Source organism: Lathamus discolor, chromosome 9 (genome assembly GCF_037157495.1).
Source record: "Lathamus discolor isolate bLatDis1 chromosome 9, bLatDis1.hap1, whole genome shotgun sequence".
NCBI classification, from domain to species: domain Eukaryota; kingdom Metazoa; phylum Chordata; class Aves; order Psittaciformes; family Psittacidae; genus Lathamus; species Lathamus discolor.
In genome coordinates, this window is record NC_088892.1 from 7,903,385 (window position 1) to 7,922,421 (window position 19,037).

Genomic DNA, 19,037 nt, shown 5'->3' on the forward strand with positions numbered 1-19,037 from the left:
GCCATCACACCCTTCCTGACAGCTGAACTGTATTAATGACTAGTTCATCATAGTCAGATTAATACAGTCATAAAGTTCAAGACAGTCACATGTTAATGACTATCCTAATATCCAGCCCTCTGCATGCAAACAAACCATGAACCTGGTAACCACCAGCTGCCCGTACGCCCGTTTGCAAAGACAGGCCCTTGGCTCAGCTCACACTGCAAAAACCCTTGGCAAAATCCTAGGAGATGCAGCCAGTGGGAAGAAAACACGGACACGTTGGAGAAGCTGCTCCACCAGTAGCTCTCAGTCCATTCCACCCATCTGCTGAGTCCAGATCACCTTTAGGAGATGAGTGAGCAGTAAGGTACAAGAGGTGATTCCAACCTGTGAAGATCAGGATCTGGTCCACCAGCAACTCATGTAATCAGTGTCTGCCACAGAATCCATGAGTATTACTAGGGGATTCAACAGCACAGAGCTGCTGCAGTGCAGACACGTACCAGGGAGACAACAGGTCGTGGAGGTGAGGATGATGTGCAGGTAACTGCAGTGAAGAGATGGAGGAGTGGGAGGTGTTTGAAATAAATGCTTGTCTTCTAGATGCTCTCAGGGTATCTAACACACTCCCATCAAACTAAATTATCTGTGATATATTTAACTAAGGATCGGGTTTAGTTCCTTATTTCTATTAAAAATCTCTTTTGACCAACAAATAGGTAAAATTCAAGCATTATACTTCAAAACCAAACCTATTCTCAAATAGACTGCGTCACGATTGACTATGTATCACACCTATTAATTTACTGTATCTGAAGGAAACCCACACATGCAGATGTTCTGAAGAGGAAGATTCACTGAGATGTCCATTCTAAGTGGTCCCAAAGCTGGGTATGTTGATCAGGCTCACTGACTAAACAAACCTTATGCAAAACAGGTCAGGTTGTCCATGAATTCCTTGCTGCCTGTGCCTGGAGGTCAGATCCTGCTTTGGAAACCTCTAAAAGATTTAATTCTCCCTGTACTAAGGGAGAGGCAGGGGAGGAGGCAGCCCTGGGTCAGTCTGAGCTCTGAGACCTTCTGGAAATCTCAAACATTCCCTTTTGGACTCAGACATCTCCAACTCCTTGAGGGTTTGCTGAAGTGGGACATCAAAGCACTGAGCTCAGGCCACGCACAAGCACCTGAATTCCTGTGCCTGGTGCCAGGCTGTGCTGCAAACGTCCCAGGACATGGTGCTCTGCCCATCCTTGGCCAGGATCCCTGTGGACCTGGTGCTTGGGGATGTGTGGGGCATATTTCATATCCCTCAGAGTAACCTTAAAGCATGGGCTAAGGAAGGCTTCCTGCACCGTGATATAAAAAGTACTTCCCAAAGAAAGCCCCAGGATACAGTGCTCTGGCTCTAAAGCAGAGGTTATCCTGCTAGATGGCTGCCTGCTGGGATCTGTAACAGCAAAGCCTGACACACGGGTCAAGACAGCAGAGGCTATAAATCATTCAGATATATTTTATACAGGATGTGTGATCCCAAAATGTGAGCTCACACTCCTCTGGATTCCATGCTCAGACTATCTTCCTTAATAACATCCATGGAAAACATTATCAAGATGGGGAAATCCAGCTGCAACCCCATCTCCCTCATACCCCAACACTGAAAAGTAACAACTGCAGTTTGATGCTGGAAAAAGAGATGCAGGAGAACCTACTACAACGTATGAACCATGTGCCCTCATATCAGGCTTACCAGATGGGTCACCACACTCTGCCCTGTCACACACACCCCACCACATGCCTTTTGAATAAGGAAAGAGGACAGTGTTACACCAAAACCGTTCGCATAAGGACAAAACCTCTGGAGCCCGAGCAGCCTGCTGGGACTTGCTGAACACTCTCCACTCGTACTGATGACCATGGAAATCCCAGCTCTGATTTTAGTGGGAGGTAAGGGAACATCCAATAACTCTCTGGATCAGACCCAGTACCAGCCAAACTGGATGCCGCCTTAGGAATTGGAAATTCAGGGTGACAAACAAAGTGTAGGAGGTCAAGATTAAAAACTAACCCCAGCTGCATGCTGCCAGGCTCATTGTGACAGTGCTTTGAACATCTGACTTGGCCAGTGTTGCTCTATGGCTGGTTTTGTTTTTACAGAGCCAGGAAAGAAGCAAAAGGCAACAAGGAAAGGAAAAACAAGCACCCGCATTCCAGAAGGCAAGATTTCAGTCAAGCATGACTCAGGAGCAGAAAGTGCCACCCACTGAAGCGCACTGGCCGCGGCGCCGCACACCGCGGCAGCGGGCAGTGATGCTGCCGTGAGTCAGGAGCCTCCCACATCCCGGCCCACACTGCTTCCTGTGGGACACGGCTCTCCTCAGGGGGCTGCCACGCGCCCAGCTTGGTCTCAACCTGTCCGTAGCAGATGAGATGTGACAGGCACACGGCCCCGGTGCGTTTGGCTGCAGCTCACCCTCGCTCCCACTTGAAGCCGGGCCAGGGGACTCCCTCAGCTCTGCTATCTGTAGGGCTGCAGTGGGAATGTCAGTGAATCCTGATCAGAGGCACCCAGGGCTTATGGGCTCTGTCACTTCATGTCATACACTTGTGATAGTAATTAGCTGGGATCACCTTAGCAGGACTACAGCAGTACAGCTGTGATGCTGCTGTTTAACACAGCTGCTCCCAAACAGTTCACCTGCTGCTATTAATACTATACCACATTAGCATCAGCATTCCTCACTACCTTCCTCTGCCTTCATGGCGGAGATGTGCCCTGTAAAATCCAGCACAGCAGCTACATGAGCTTTAAAATGCATCTCACCAAGTGACAGCACACACACCCTGCCACGGACCAGGCTGCTGCCTGAGACTTCTTTGAGAGGCAGCAATTACGATTTGATGCAGTAATTGAGCTGTCTGCCCATGAGCCAGGCTTCATAGTTCATACAGAAATTCCAGGGCTATCAACTCCCAAATCATATACAGCAACCAAAACTTCAAGCTAGAAGTGAGGCAATGAGCCAAACAAGGGGTGCATGAGAAAAAGGCATGAAATGAACAAGGGGAGGCTGGATTTGCTACGAGCATAAAAATCTCTCTATCACAGTATACTCACCGTCCTGTAACTCAGTATCTCTAGCATGTGGATTGCCCTTCCTCAGTGCCATCCATGTCCTCTTCTGCACGTGAAACAAACAGCCACCTTGCCCTACAAACCACTTTGGACTGGAAAGCCTGTCCACAGTATGTCCTTAGCCGTGCTGCTTCCCCCCTGGATGTCCTTACCTTCTTGCAGAGAACCAACTGGTGATCAAAGAGAAAGAAAACACGCTGCTGGTTCCTTCCATAAGGCTGGTAAATCCAGGACATCTCCCCCGTGTAGATCAACTCTGAGCTGCGGTCCAAGATATCGTCTCCCTGGAGGGCACAGAGAAGGAGGCCGAGTGAACCTCTGCTCCCAGCCAGGGCAGAGGACATGGTTCTCTTTGCAGCATGGGGAGAAGCAATAATTAAATGAGATTTTGGCCCTTCTGAAGCTCTCAAAGCCACCCCCCTATCTGACTTCAGGCCAGAAACTGGAGATGAGGGATAATTCTGAAGGAAGGGAAGTGTGGACATTCAAAGCATGGTCATTATGGTTCACAGTGCAATGACGAAAGAGCTGTTCCAGATACTGTCCCTGCTCCCTCTTCTCCAGCTACCCCAGACCCTGGAAGTAGCTGCAAGTGCTGGTGGCATCCTGAGAGCAAAGCCCCTTCCTCCTGCCCACGACAGAGCCATTTTGTACTCAGGGTAACAAATTCCCTGGCACCCGCTCCCTTTAGAACAGCATCCCAGGGCACATCCCCTCCTGAAATCCCAAAGTCATCGACACTGGGCTATCAATTCCCTCACCCATGTGGCTGCCAGAACTCATCCCTCCAGATTGCCGCCTCTTCCCACTCGTTCAGGCGGTTCCAGTGCCTTCTCCCGTAGCTCATTAGAGCTCCCCATCTCCCAGAAGCTGTGAGGACCAGCCTGGCTCCTGCTGCCGGCTGCCAGGATGCCCTCACCCTTCCTCTGCCTCCAGCTAACGCTTGTTTTCCTCTCCCAGGTTTTTTTAAGGATTCATGAGCAGATGGTCCTGCAAACACAGCGCCCGCTCTCCCACTCTGCAAGGGAACAAATGCACTCACCCTCCACTAATTGGGATGAGCTGGACTCCTTAAAAAGTTAATTAAAATGTATGGATTAAAAAAGGGTGAATTCACCCCCACTGGCCCTGTGGGCATCTCAGTGGCTCTGAACCACCACAGGAGGAATAATCAGGATGACTTCAGCTGAAAGGTAAGGAGCAGGATGCAGGAGCAAGGGAGAGAAAAGCTTTATTCCCTCCTTTCTGGCTCTGAAACTACTGCAGTTCTGGCTTTGATGCCAAACTAGAACCAATTTCTGGGACCAGACCATCCCCAAATCTCAGCAAACAGCTTGTAAAGGTTCAACAGCTATGGGATATGTAGATCAGCGTGCTTCTCTGGTGGAGTTTACACTTGTAGGTGCCAAAGCAACCCAGAATCACCCCCACTCCTAATTTCTTGGTGAGAATTTCAGGCTGCTGCTCAGGTAAATGTGTAATTAACCTCTGAGCATTGATTGGAAGTGACTGCCTGAGTCCCTGGGCCCTGTGACAACAGCAACTTCATTAAGTCTCTGCATCATCACGCTGCAGCACAGGCTTTCAAATCGCCTTAGCAAGGTATTTATCTCACTTCTGTGGCTTGGGTATCTGATGGCCTCATTAGGGATAACTTCCCAGGAACACAGAGGGTCATTCCCAGAAGGGACTGGCTGTGCATCATGCAGTGTCTCAAGAGTCAGGGTCTGATTTCAGCCTCCTGGCCAGAAACTACGGACCTGAGTGCTGCTGCAACAGCTCAGGTATGTGCAAGCCCTTGGATAAGAAGCCTCTGAAGAAAACATACCAGAAACCGTGAACTAAATATAAGCTTATGTGAAGAAGATTCATACAAGCCTATGGATGGGAGCTTTTATGAGAGGGGGCAACCCTAGAAGAGGCTGGCTGCTAAAAATAGAAAAGCCAGTTTTGTCTTTTACTCCTGTGGTAGCATCTCAAGCCTGAGGACACACAGAGGGCTCTGTAGACACTTCTACATGATTAGCTGAATCCAAACTCTGTAGTCCCTGCAAGCAATATAACCCAACAGAACTCAGATCTGAAACGATAGGATTTGTATTGCATTTTTTATGTTGGGAAAACAGTTTATATGTACAGTTTATAGGCTGGAAAGAGATAAGTTTCCAGCTCTGGGTTAGCAAATTTGGGAAGAGATACTGCAAACAGTTTTGGATAGCACATGCTGGCCAGCCTGCAGCCCATGAGAGCAGCATCTCCCTCTCCCTCGCCTGCTCCTCAAGCCTTTGGCTGCTAGAGCAATTCACCAGCGTGGTTGTGCTGCTGGAGCCTCCCAGAGCAGATGCAGTGAACCTCAAAAGGCATTTTTCCCCCCCTCAACACAATTCTAGCCCCTCTTTGAACAGCAGGAACTGTCTTCTGCTGGTGGAGTGTTCCTACCGGGGGGCTCACAGGGTCAGCTGCAGGGTGGTGGGCAAGGTGAGGAGTGTTTTTCTGTCCCACTGCTATCCTGACTACCCCAGCATGCCTCAATAGTGGGTCCTGACTTGAGACAGGCTTTCCACACTGCCTTTCTAGTCCTTCTCTAAAGCCAGGCCTGGGCCTGGATCCTTCCAATCCTATACGAAGAAAGGAAAAGAAAAATCCTTTCCATTTTTTTTGCAACCAACTCCGAGCAAAGCTCATCTATATTCTCTTGTATTTAAGAGAAACACTGCTGGAAGAGACTGAACTTTCAGTTACTCTGAACTGACAGATGTCCTGACTTCAGCAGAGCAGGAAAATGGTCAAGAGAAGACTAGATGGCCTCCTGAGGTCTCTTCTCCTGTAAGCCTGTAATAAAAATCCTAAGCCTGCATCAAGGGTTTCACTGTGCATCCTCCTGCTACATAAAAAGGGCAGCAAAAAGAAAGCTGACTCCTCTTTTCTTCATGCAGTCACAGGCAGAGCCCAACTACTTAGTGTGCAGTAATGGGAGCAGGTCGCCCAGATCCAGGCTGGATGGATGCTTCCTGCTCCCTTGAGCTTGACACATCAAGTCCGAGGGCTGACCACAACTTGAAGCAGAGGGTCAGCTCTTCTGTTGCTATGGAATTTGCACATCATCAGCTCCCCAGTTATGCTATAGGTGACCACCACTTTCTGTAACAAGGAAGTGGGCATAACCAAAGGGTTTTTACTGGTGTCATGAATAAAAAGCTGTTGGGAGCACCAACAGAACACGGAAAGGCACAGCCCTGTGAGCTGGAGCAGGCTACACTTTCCAGCCTGTTCTGCTCCCTCTTCCCAAGAGCAATCCCTCAGCAGATGCTGTCCCAGGCTCAGAAATGCTCATCAGCCACAGGACCCGCTCCCCTGTGCCTGAGCCCACCTCCTGACATGGCTCTTTGTTGTCACCACTGGGCACAAAATCCCCTTTCCTAGTTAACATTCAGCAAGCAGGGCTCTCTTCTGCCTGCCACTGCTGTTCTTTAATTAGAGACTGACAGGCTGATTAGCACTCTGGGCTACACAAAGATCAGAGAAAGCAAGAGAAATGTTGTCCTTTTTAACAGGCTCATTTTTGATACCTTCTGCTGCTGAGGGAAAGGAAAAAGAAAAGAAGGCTACGCAAAGAAGGATGTGCTTCAGTCCCTGATGCGATTTTTCCCCAGGAGGGTTTCTCATCAGGCTGCCCTCCCTTTGAAAACACTACTTTGGTTGCATGTTTCTCTTTATTTCATGTCATTCTTGGATTCAGTAACGTAATATTAGGCTGAGGCCCACAATTATGTATTACATAATAAAGGGCACCAAGTCTTGATTGAAAGGCCCCACAAATAACAAGAATGGGAAGACATTTAAAAGAACAGTGTTCATTGTAGTTCTCAATTATATGTATTTTTCCCTCCACGTAAATTCAATACTCTTGAAACCTGCCAAAGTGGAAACCCATGGGAATCTCTGGTAGAGATATCTGGGTATCTACATAAACCAAAGTAAGCCGTTTAAGTGGCAAGTTAAAATGAACAAGGCTCTCTCCTGTGCCAAACATCGAAATGATGATGGGCTTTTTGGAAATCACCTCTTTATAGTACTGCTGTGTGTGTACATATGTAGATATTACCCAGTAACCTTTGAGATCTGTAACTCTCTCTCAGAGGGCAAGAGCACAAGGAGGGACTGAGTGTGTAAAGGCTGCCCAGGATGGGCTCTGTTTGGCCTGTTTGAAGTCTGATCCAGAGGAGACTTCGTGGACTGTTCTGAACCCATTCCAGCTAACTTCCTGTGCTGGTTTTGCCTGCCTGCCTTTAAATGTCACTGTTTTGATCTGAGGGTATTTAACTACAAGGAAGGGGATGATGCTGAGCGAAGGGAAATAGATGTTGAACATCAGGAAACACTTCATAACAAGGAGAGCTCTCAGACACTGAAAGGTCTCTGCGGGAGGTGGTGGAAGCCCTACATTCTGTGCCATTAACAACTGAAAGGACAAAAGGCACTACAGAATTCGGTGTAGGCAGGGAGAGCACCTCTCCCAGGGCTGTTTATGTGTTGGAAATTCAGGTTAGAAAATCAAGAAGTGAGTCATAGGTGGCAACAGGCCAAGCCAGGCTTTTTGGTCAGGACCAAGCTCCTAAGAATTATACAGGAACACATTTCAAAGTGATGGGGATTATTTCTCATTTACAGCTGTCAGTGAGATCAGAATCTTCCCTTAAGAATCTGCTCAGTCATTACTTGTATAAAGCTGCCAAAGCTGCCAATAATTCCTTAAGACTTCATGCCCTGGCTGCCACAGCTTATCAGGTGCCATGAGAGTCAGGGTCCCACTGGCAAGTTAAACTCTCAGCCCCTAACTATATGACTTCTTGGCAAAAAAAACCCAGGCCTGGTTAACTCAAGGATATTCACATTTTTCAAACACTGACCCTGAAATTCACCTTCACAAGGCCATGCAGAAAATCTTGATGGATAAAAATGAATCCTGAAACACACAGGCACAACTCCATGGGATTCAGTAAAATCCCTTCTGCTTAAATTAGCTAGGACATGCCCCCTGCTTTTTCTCTTTGTTTCAGGATCAGCAATATGTACACAGGCTCAATAACACCCTCTCCTTGCAAGAAAAATGTGTGCACACACTTTGTATACAAGGATGTTTCAAATATCCACTCTCTAAACATTTGTTGTTCGGTTTGGGGGGTTTCTTCTTCTTTAAAAGCCTTTTCCCAACATCTCATCGCAAAACACGGGTGAATTTAGAGATGAAAATGCAATTTCAAATCAGAGAATCAACATGGTTGGTCTGGAGATGTTGAGGAAAACCAGACATTGCACCAGTGAAAGATCTCAATATGCTTAATACATTTAGTCTCTGCTGCTGAAATAATTCACCAAGTGCACCATCACAGAGTAGAAGACCATGACTCCCAGGTGATCTTTGCTGGAGGACACCAATTCAGAGTGACCTGCCATCAGCTTTGTGCTTCTGCAAATGCTCATCCTGTTTATTATTAAGTGCTCACTGAAACAGAGAGAAGACACAAAGGGACAGAAAGGAGCACTTTTGGGCACAGACTCTAATCAGAGGAATAAGGTGGGGAGAGTAATGCTGTGGGTTCTACCCTCGGACCCAGATAATAAAGGCACGTTCCCCACAGACTGGAAGAACCCAGGGAGACATACCAGGAGATGCTCTTCTACTCCATAACTGACTGTATGTAGGTGATGAGGGCTTCAACCCTTACAGGCCAGGTAAAATATCAACTCCTGATGGTTTATGCCCTGGTACACATGTCCTATAGATAAAAATCAGCTGAGTGGAGTTTCTGGAGGTTAGCAGCTTGGGTTTGCAATGCCTAAAGGTCTAGGACATATCTAGGACAGATCTAAGCATCTGGCACTGCTTTTGATTTCTCCCACATCAGGCCAGTTAACTCCTGAGTATTTGGGGGTTTGTGCATCCTTCTGACCATTACACAGACATCTGTGAAGTAGGGGCTGTGTCTGATGATTCAGAAGTTACTTTAGAGGAAAGAATGAAGCAGTGAAGTCCTCTGCTGGACCCAGCTCTCATCCTTTAGTATTCTCATCACAGCTCTATGACTCTTCTTGATCCAAAATACAGAATAGAAATGACAAGAAGGTTGTTTTCCTTTGAATGAGGGCAGTAGCTGTATTCCCATCAGATCTCTGAGTGGTTTTGCTAGATTATGAGAAGCTGAAGGACGTTGCTGTAATATTGTGCTTAAAATTTGGAGTAGCTGAAAAAAGCCTGGAGGAATGATTTGGCAAGTTCCTGAGGATAGGATAGAGATAAAGAATGGGTACTGCTAAGCAGGAATGAATTATCGAGGATATGGCTAAATAAAAATGAATTATCAACTCAGCTAATGGAATAGAAAAAGAAACTGCTATTCCATAGATCCTATGTGGAGGTCACCTTGGCTTTGCATTCACACATGAATATTCACTGACTTGGAACTGATCTGTCCTTAATCTAGGTTTATTTACAGTAAGGGTCTCAGTATTTCTTACAAATGACACACATCAGCTTATCACATGGACTACTCTGAAGGCTGAATCTCTATGTGATGGTCCTGTGCCTCCTTGAGAGCAGTTTCTAATGCTGAAAATGAGCCTGCGTGTCAGTACCAGAGGTTTCTTCACAGTAAACAATGATAAAACAATCAAGCAAATCATCTTCATTCTCTGCTCTCAGAGCCAGTCATGACTTAAATGCAGCAGTCAGAGCTGTTTGTTATGTGTTTTGGCAAAAGATCCCAGCCTGAATCCAACCTTCATTACAGCAACGAAACTAATCCAGTCAAGGAGGATACCCAATCAGAAGGTGATCCACCTGCATTTCCCTGCCTGTCCTTCCAGCCTTCAGTCTTTTCTGGAAAAAAACTAATTAAAGGATTAATCCATCTTTCCCATAAACTAATCTACATAGTATGAGCTCATTGACCTGAATGGGGAGTTATTCCAGATCTTCATGACTGTGAGGAAGAAAAAAGGTTGTTCCATCACTCTAAATATCTACTCACTGGACACATGGAGTGATAACAGAGAGAGGGATTTACAAAAGCATTTGTCCTTGCTCTGCTTCAAAACCCTATTTACAGATCACATTCATACAATGACTTTTAAAAATCAGGATGAAAAAAACAAAACATAATTTTAGGATGCCTTTTTTGTTAACACATGGCAAAAATGCCAGAGACTGGAGGCCTGCTGGTGAGGAATCCCTCTGCTGACTTTGCCTTGCCTGTGTTTCTCAGCTCCTTAATTACATGATCAGTACATACAGGGTTGCTTCAGAAATATCTTTGAGTGGGTACTCATTTTAAATGTGCAAATAGCAGCTCTAACTTCAGCATAATGTTTTGCCTTGTAATCATAAAGCAGCTTCAAGAAGAGTTTTCTCTATTTGCTTAACCTGTCACAATTCCTAGGCCTTTTCGCTATCTCTTTCCTTCTTTCTTCCCTAAAAACAAAGCACACAGCCAGAATGCCCATAGTTCGATCCAAATCTCACTTAATCCCCAGACAACAGCATTATTAATTGCCAAACTTTTTCCAGATTTCTATTGATGAAATTGGAACTGGACCCTAGATTTTCTTCAGAGTACTTTCATATTTTACATGTTAAGTACCAAGTCTCTAAATACGTCTTCTCTGTCCCAAGCTTAATCCCAAGTCTAGGTTGTGTGAAATGAACTATACCGTCTTGGATAATTCACCAGCTGCCTGGAATATACTTCTTCCAGGTTTATAGCACCAAAACGAGGGCTGAGCATTTACGGTACCTCCCAGTCCAGAACGGAGGCCTGCCACTGAGCTATCTTGTCAATGTTCTCCAGCCTCCGCTTCCGCTCGTTGATCTGCAGAGTCACGTTCCTCATGACGGCAAGAGCAGCAGCCACATACCTGTAGTCACTGTCAAACACAAAAGGGAAGTCCATGAGATTCCACACTGAGGTGCAGTGGAAGCGCACAGAGGCCTAGCACTAGCAGCAACATAGTCTCGCCATCCTTTTAGAAAGGAATGTAGATAGGGCTTGCTTCTCATTGCTCTCATACTGTACTTTTTCCACCAACAGTGTCTTTCTGGATCATCACAAAGAGCAGCTTGAAACTGAAGTTGGGTGTGTAGAAGACAGAAAAGCCAGCCAGCCGTTCAGCTCAATGAGTACAGTCAAGCCCCTACAATGTATGTCAGTTACAAATATATGAATATTGCTTTCTAAAGTGTTCAGATCCTCAGATAAAGAGCATCCTAAAAGAAAGTCTGGACATTTTTATAGCCTCTACCTTTGCACCTGGTCTTTTCCATTTTAAATTGAACATTAGGAACTACTTTTTAATCAGACACAAGGCCGGAGCACCTTCCAAGCCATAAGAAGACTCCAAGAGTGCCACAGGGCATTTATCCCACAGCCTTCAGGCTTAGTGCAGACTTCAGGTGAGCAAATCAAAGCAGTTCTTTCTTTTTCATTCCTGGATGGGCCTGTGAGTGTAATAACAGAGAGCGAAACCAGCCTCCTGCCAGGGCCAGCAAAGATGATGATCAGTCTTTTCAAAAAGTGATGCCGAAATCAATGCTATTGATTTCCACCCTCTCCCTTCTATTCCATTCCAAGGAACCTTAATGTTAATTTCAATTGGAAGGACAGACAAGGCCAGCTGCCATAATGCCACCATAATATATTATTAACTTAAGGGTTGATATTGATTGCCGACTAATGAGAAAAGCTGCCATCCTGAGCAGCTGCAGGGGGAATGGCTTTATTGATTATTGCTGGTGACAGCTCAGACGGGTGAGTGCTGTCAATTATGTCCCTTTCCTCATGTGAATCAAACAGGATAAATACTAAGAAACAATCACAAGAAGATATACAACAGAGTATGATTTGCTATTTTGCTGCCCTTTCTTGGATGAAATCTGGAGATGCATTTTCAATTTTTATTCAATTCCTACATCAAAATTCCAGCTGAGGTTAAAGAAACCTCCTACAAATTCCAGAACATCAAGACTGATCCTTCAATAAAGTAAAGGAAACCGAGGATGGGCTGTCTGACATAGCCATCATGACACACAAGGAAGAATTTCTTGTGCCTTCCTTTGCGGGGCCACCTGTATGAAGCGAGTGCCTGGTTGTGTAACAGAGAAATGGAGCTATGCCAGAGAGACATCAGTCTGGTCTTCAAAATGTCTGTGAGTTCTTGTAGGGAACAGGTAAGTCACTATGGTCAGAAAGGATCTGTAGAGGTAGGGAGACGCGCAGGACTTAAAGACTAATTATGTGAACATTTAGCAGTTATGCTCCTGCAGAGAAGGGAGGCTAATGCCAGTCCACCCGTTAGTGGCATCTCCTCCTCACTCGTGTTCACTCACTCTTAACTCCAGCTCAGTTCTGCAGCAGGCATCCTCAGGACACCAGGAAGCTGCACTTCGTACCTTCATATATTTAATTCCTATTAAGCTGGAGTGAATCTCTAAGAGGTGAACAGATGCGGCTTTGTGAAACATTCCAATGAACCAGTCTCAAAACAACAGCAACTGAAGGGAGCCAGGCTCTGAAACACCCCCGTGCCTGCCTCCACATGAGGTGGGTCAGTGCCAGCCAAGCTGGTTTTCATCTTGGTAATGCTAATTCACTAATTCTAATGTTATGTTTGAAGAGCAAACCCCATGCAGTAATGAAGGAAGAGTCATGACTGAACTTTTTTGGCTCCTAGCCCATGCCTGTGGCAGAGCTGGCAAAAAGTCAGAGGAAAAATAACAGAAGCAAAGCATTTGGCCAGTGAAATAATAATGGGATGCCATTAACTATGAAATTAAGGTATAGACATGGTCTGTCAATGATACTGGGGCTGGAATGACCACTTCCCAGTGCTCAATCAGGATGCGAGTCTAGACTCTTGCCAAACATTGCATGCTAATGTCGGGGAGAGTGGTCAGGTTTCCTGTTTCAGCTCTGCTGTCCTGAACTGGTGCAGGGAAGATGCACAGCTCTACAAGTATGATGTTAGTGAAGAAGAAAAGAAAAAAGAAACAGAATGTAATATCCCACTGTCAGATGAAGCTGACATCTTTGCTTCCATTGGAATTCCTGGTCCTTTCCAAGTTTTGCCTTACTCCATAAATGGTTTTACTGATTCAAACAGCATCTTCTGCACACTAAATTCTAATCAGAGTGCCTGAGAGACTCCTAATTCAGCCAATGATGAGCCTGACTTCATGGTATTAGTCTGCAATTTTCTAGCTTCTGTTTCCGACTCTCAATCTCACCATGAGCACTGTCACACTACAAGTGCATGAAGGCAATTTACCACCTGGTTAACAGGCCCCTGAGCTCCCCAGGAGGCTTCTCAGTTTCTCTTGTTCATAGCTGACTCTGATGGTATCCCAGCCTGCAGGTACATGCCTTTCCCAGTGTCTTATATTGTCACATCATGATGTTCCCCAAGATTATTTGCTTTTCCCACCTCAGGCTTTGCTTATTTTAGCCCCAATCCCAAAACAGAAACCAGTTGTATGTCAAGCAGACAACCACTGAAGCCTGGGTTTTCTGCATAGCCCCAGTGCAGAATCACACATTCTCTGTGTCTCACTCTCCTCCTTCATTGCATTGAGCTTGTCTGGGATGTGAAATGGGTTTCCTGAAGGACCAGTCCCTCCCAGGCTGTTTGAACACTTGAATTGGAGGAGCTAAACCACAAGGAAGTGTGGTACAACCCAACCCATTTCATTTTTAAAACATCCCAAAGGAAGAAGGAATGTACTCTCCAAATAATTCAACCCTTGTGTAATCACACTGTCCACATCCCCTTTGGCATTGCTACCAAATAGCTCAGAGAAGGTCACTTTAAACACAGATCTCTTCTCTCTGAGGCTCCTTATGTCTTCTCCTTGTAAAGCCACATCTGAATTCACACTCTTAAGTACTGTGGGGACATCACATGACTGGTAAGGACAAAAAGCCACAACATTTGGGATCCTAGAGCTGCTTTCTGAGACCCTTGTTCCCATGAATCCACTCCAAGATTGATTTGATCTTGTTATGAAGAGAAAAAACAGAAATTGGATCTGGAGCCAAATGCTTGTCCAAGTTGGTGATTTTGAACTGAGCGTTCAGCTAGCATGAATCAGCCAAACTCGTGAATCAGGTCAAAGCAAATGCATCTCTTTGCTCATATCACATCTCTCTGCACTTTCAGAGCTGGGTTTGGGGAAAATCAAAACCAACCAAAAAGTTGCAGAAGTTTCTGAAACATCTGTGATTGTTTTTGTTCTCTGAAGCACTTCCTTTTCAATGGATTTTGGAAAAAAGAAAGCTAACTGGCAAGGCAGGAGAAAATTCCCTCCTAGGCAGCTTGATTCTTCTTTCACCTTATTTTCTTAGCAGTATATCTTAAGTGATATCACAGGTACTATTCCTGATTTACACTAAGTCAGGGGGTCAGGCTGATTGCCCTCAGCAGCAGCAAGAGAGCCTGGGAATGCTGGGAAGTAATCAAACTGCTGGTGCTCCTCTGAACCTAAACCCAGTGGCAAAACCAGAGGTGAAGTCAGGCTGAAAGCAGAGCAAGTCCTGGGTTCTCCCCAGATCTGAGCATAATCAGGTTTGAGCTGCGGATGCTGGCCCTCTATTTGCTGTGTGCTGAGGTCCTCTTCAGGACAAAGGAAGGAGCCTTTCACCACTGAATGCTAATTAGGCAATTTTTCAAGTGTAACTGGTAGCATCAGAAAGTACATCCAAGAGTAATTAGTTCACATGTCTGATTATAACAGAGATGAGTTTGGCTCCATTGAGAATCAGCGCTTTGAGAAGCTTTCTAACTGTCTGCTGAACCTTTGCCCTGCTTCAATTTATAATAGATGTCATGAGGAGAAGAGCTGGACAGCAAAAACCCAGCCCTGTGTGTGTGCAGAGGCCACGTGAAGCAGCAGTGAGCAGAAACCTTTGGTGTAGTAGGAGACCAGCATACCTGTGATCCTGTGCAGTGTACTTGAGTAGCTCTGCGAGCTGCAGGGGGTATTTGCAGATCTTCTGCACTGGTGTCAGAAGGAAACCATCTATGGCAATATCAATCATCTGCTGCAACAGACGACACGCTTCGAAGAAATGCTGGTACCTGCTGTCTTTCATCAGCTTGGAAAGCTCCATGCATGCATCCAAATGGTTGTTACAGTACTCCGAATAGATCCAGAAGCCATCTTGCTGTGAGAGGCAGGAGAAGAGGGATGCACACAGAGGGGGGCACATGTCAGACAAGTACTGTGAGCAGTCAATCACCCAGATTGCCAACAAGAACATGTTACAACTAAAGAAGAAAGAATGCCCTAAGCAGGAGGAGGCAGTGCTGATCCAAAAGGAAGGACTTTTCCTGCTGCATGGTTGCGCTGGGAAAAAAGGGAAGCAGAGAGGGACCTGGGTATTGATGTGTGGCTGAGGTCTCTGTAATGGCTGTGTTCAAGTGAAGCCCTGTGCTGTGTTATCGGTGCTCTCAGTGTCAAATTGTGTGGTGGGGTTGTCTTTCTAGAAGACAACCTTATAAAAAGTTAAGGTAGAACAGAGCAGAGCTCTGGCCTTTTCATAATACAGGACCAGAGCCTTGTCAGTTCTAGAGCCCTTTCCCTGAAAGCTCATGAAGTACCTGGCAAGTGTTTAGGAGCTGGGTATATTTGAAATTTCCCTTTACCAACAGGGAACTCATGTCACTAACCACTGTGTTGCACCCGACCAGCAATTCTTATTTCTCAGTCCCATGAGGGCCTTATTGGGAATAATGGAGCCTGGTTTCTTTCCCATCCCCACAGCTGACTGAGAGCTGACACTTTTCTCCTCCTGAAGCAGATGAGGAACAAGATGCTTTGCAGAACGACATAGCAGGATCTTAATGTCCTCATCCCTCAGTTCCCCCAAATGGCTAAACAGGGATCATTTATCAGGAATTCATTAGCCAGCTTCCAGGCCATGTTTGATGACAGAGGAGTGTCAGATATTGCTCTGAATAACCACAGTAATTCTTGCTATTGTCACTCTACATGAATTGACAGCAGAGCCTCAAGACATGAAATTTCAGCTACTGATTCTCACCAAGATTTCTTGCATCTTTTTTGCACAGAGATGGAATGTGATGCTGCTTTGGAAGCAAGCAGTGGAGATTGCAGGCTCTGATAATAATGAGCAATGTTAATGCCATCATGCAACTTCTCAACAAGAAACCTGCTTTTCAGTTGGAAGATCAACAGTGTTTAAGAGATGCTGTGAACCCATTTAGGGATGCCCTGCTGAAGTTTCATGAATGTCTATCAGAAATTTCTCTGATAAGAAGTGAACTGTTGCCTGTAGAGCCCTGGCTGCAAGTAACATGGTAGCACAGTGCAGGGTCTGCCTCCTGGGCTGGAGCACCTCATAGCTAAGCTCTGGTAACAGCACCTCATTCTCCCTGAAGGAAAGTCTGGAACTGCAGGACTGTAATTTTCTTTACATTTCCTGGCATATTTACAGCACTGGTCAATTTATCAGCTCCTGTAGCATGTAGCTATGAAACAGTACAATGGGCAGGGCAAAAGCCTCCATGACTATATGGTCAGTAAAAACATCCTGTTCAGTGTGCACCTAGCTTGAGCTGCACCTCCCCACCCACTCCAACAGTTCTGCAGGGTAAGCAAACTGAAGCTCTGTGGGGTTTTCAGCCCTTGAAAGTGCATCTCAGTGCTACAGCAAACAGCCCAGGCATTTGCTCTCCTCTCCTGTGGGTTTAAGTCATATTCTGAAGAACAAAAGAGGGTGGGGAGTGAGGGACAAGCAGCTACATAACATGATTAAGGGTGGATGTTAAAAAGTGTTGGGATTCAAGTATTCTAGGGTGTTATCCAACTGCTTCACTTCATATTTTCCCTTCTCTGCATCTCATGAAGTAGATGGAGGGCCATGGAGTAATCCCTGATATGTAACCAGAACAGTATTGATGCACAAGTTATTCTGAGTGGTTCCTGCCTCCTGACTTTTTCTGCTACTCCCTTTACACCTTCCATCCTCCCAAACCAACCCCAAAACTCCCAAACAAACATGCCCAATTCACTCACGTGTTCAAGGAAACATGGTCCAATTTCGCTGAGATGGGGGTCCTCGTTGTTGTACTGTTTCTCCAAGTCCCGGACAAAACCCATCTGGAATCTGTAGATATCTTCAATGTTGCCAAAGATGATTTTTAGCTGTTCATCACTGAACATATCCCTCCTCTTCCGGCACTGCTTTAAGTAACCCTGTAGGGAGTAAGAAAGAACAATCTATAAAATAACCCAAACACACTGAGGCTGCTCCCAGATTATTCTTGAGGAAGGAGCAACTGAAAACAAGAAGATGGCTCTGAAAACAAAATCCACTGCTATGACATGATAGTCTCCATCAACTCCTCTCTATCAGTAAGCATGCAATTAACAAAACCTGCCTTGAGACACTATGAGTACTGTTTTGATAGACAGCAAGCATCTCCTTTGCAAGTTCCTACTGCATCCTACAGTAGGCCCACAGCACTACTCTTGCTAAGGACACACCAGACCCAGTACATCCAGGGTTTCACAGCCTGTGGTTGGACTCGATGAACCTAAACAGTTCTATGATTCTGTGATCGTGCTGAGAAACACCCTATTGCCCAGAGAAGCTGTGGCTACCCCATCCCTTGCAGTGTCCAAGGCCAGATTGGACAGGGCTTAGAGCAAGCTGCTCTAGCAGAAGGTGTCCCTGCCTGCAGGGGGTTGGAACTGGATGAATTTTAAGGTCCCTTCAACCAAACCAGGCTGGGATTCTATTAATGTGTGACTGTCTATTAATGTCCCCTGGTCTAGGAAGCGGGTATGGAGGGTGCCACCATCCTTGCTGTTTCAGCACCAAGTGAAATACTGAAGGCAAACACTCTTCAAATGTTCCCTGACTTGAGAGGCAACATGGACTATCCCACCACATTATTCATCTTCCTGAGTCCAAGATGAAAGCAGGAGGGCTTTGTCCTATGTGATGGTCGGGAACCCCAAAGGCGATGCAGTAGGAGGGTAGGAGTTCTGGCTTGCCCAAGCAAGGGAGCCCAGTGGGAGCAGCCCAAGCTGATGATCAATGCCATCTAGAAGAAAGCAGCAGCATTTTTCTGTACCCTCTATTTCCTTAGTGCAGATGTGCTATTCCAAACAGTGCAAAACGAGGGGGATTTTTTTCTCCTGTTTTCTCAAAAATCGTCTTTCACTGCTTTTCTTCCCTTTTTCAGTAGGACAGAAGAAAAGGCTTTGCAGCCTTCTCTGTACAAACAGCTGGCTCCCCTGAGTCTACACACATTAAAGTCAAGTGGAGAAAGAGGGAGAAAGAACCAGGATGTGGAGAATTTAAATAAATTCCCCAGAATCACAGAATGAACCTGCAGGAGGTTTGGAAACAATTTAGATCTCCTGCATGGACAGAGTGTCCAGAGCAATAATAAACATCCTCCTTGCTGCTTCTTCAACAGCCCGCGATGCCCACTGAGACTGAGCTTAGCTGGACAGCACACAAACACAAACTGGTAGGCAAGCACCGCTCTGAAGACTTCCTGACCTAAAAATACCAAAGGGATCAATGTTCTGGCAAAAAGGGTAACACACCAAGTTGTGTTTGCCTCCTGTTGCGCTGACCTTGCCTTATCCATGAACTCACCATCCTTGCTTCAGCTAAAAGCTCAACCAGTTCCAACCTCCTGCCATAGGCAGGGACACCTTCCACTAGAGCAGGTTGCTTCAAGCCCCTGTGTCCAGTCTGGCCTTGAACACTGCCAGGGATGGGGCAGCCACAGCTTCTTTGGGCACCCTGTGGCAGCGCCTCAGCACCCTCCCAGGGAAGAGCTTCTGCCTAAGAGCTCATCTCAGTCTCCCCTCAGGCAGGTTAAAGCCATT

The 19,037-nt window shown here is 46.0% G+C and overlaps 1 protein-coding gene across 7 annotated transcripts in view; it reads right to left on the minus strand.

Annotated features, from left to right (window-relative positions):
- ARHGEF9 (Cdc42 guanine nucleotide exchange factor 9) overlaps nt 1-19,037 on the minus strand; it is a 189,123-nt gene that overhangs the window by 27,365 nt on the left and 142,721 nt on the right. For all 7 annotated transcript variants that reach the window (XM_065689217.1, XM_065689215.1, XM_065689216.1 and 4 more), the window contains exons 7-10: nt 17,205-17,384; nt 15,098-15,330; nt 10,912-11,041; nt 3,271-3,402 (exon numbers count right to left, since the gene is read on the minus strand). In XM_065689217.1, coding sequence (XP_065545289.1) covers nt 3,271-3,402; nt 10,912-11,041; nt 15,098-15,330; nt 17,205-17,384 — 675 coding nt within the window. The remainder of the gene's footprint in view (nt 1-3,270; nt 3,403-10,911; nt 11,042-15,097; nt 15,331-17,204; nt 17,385-19,037) is intronic.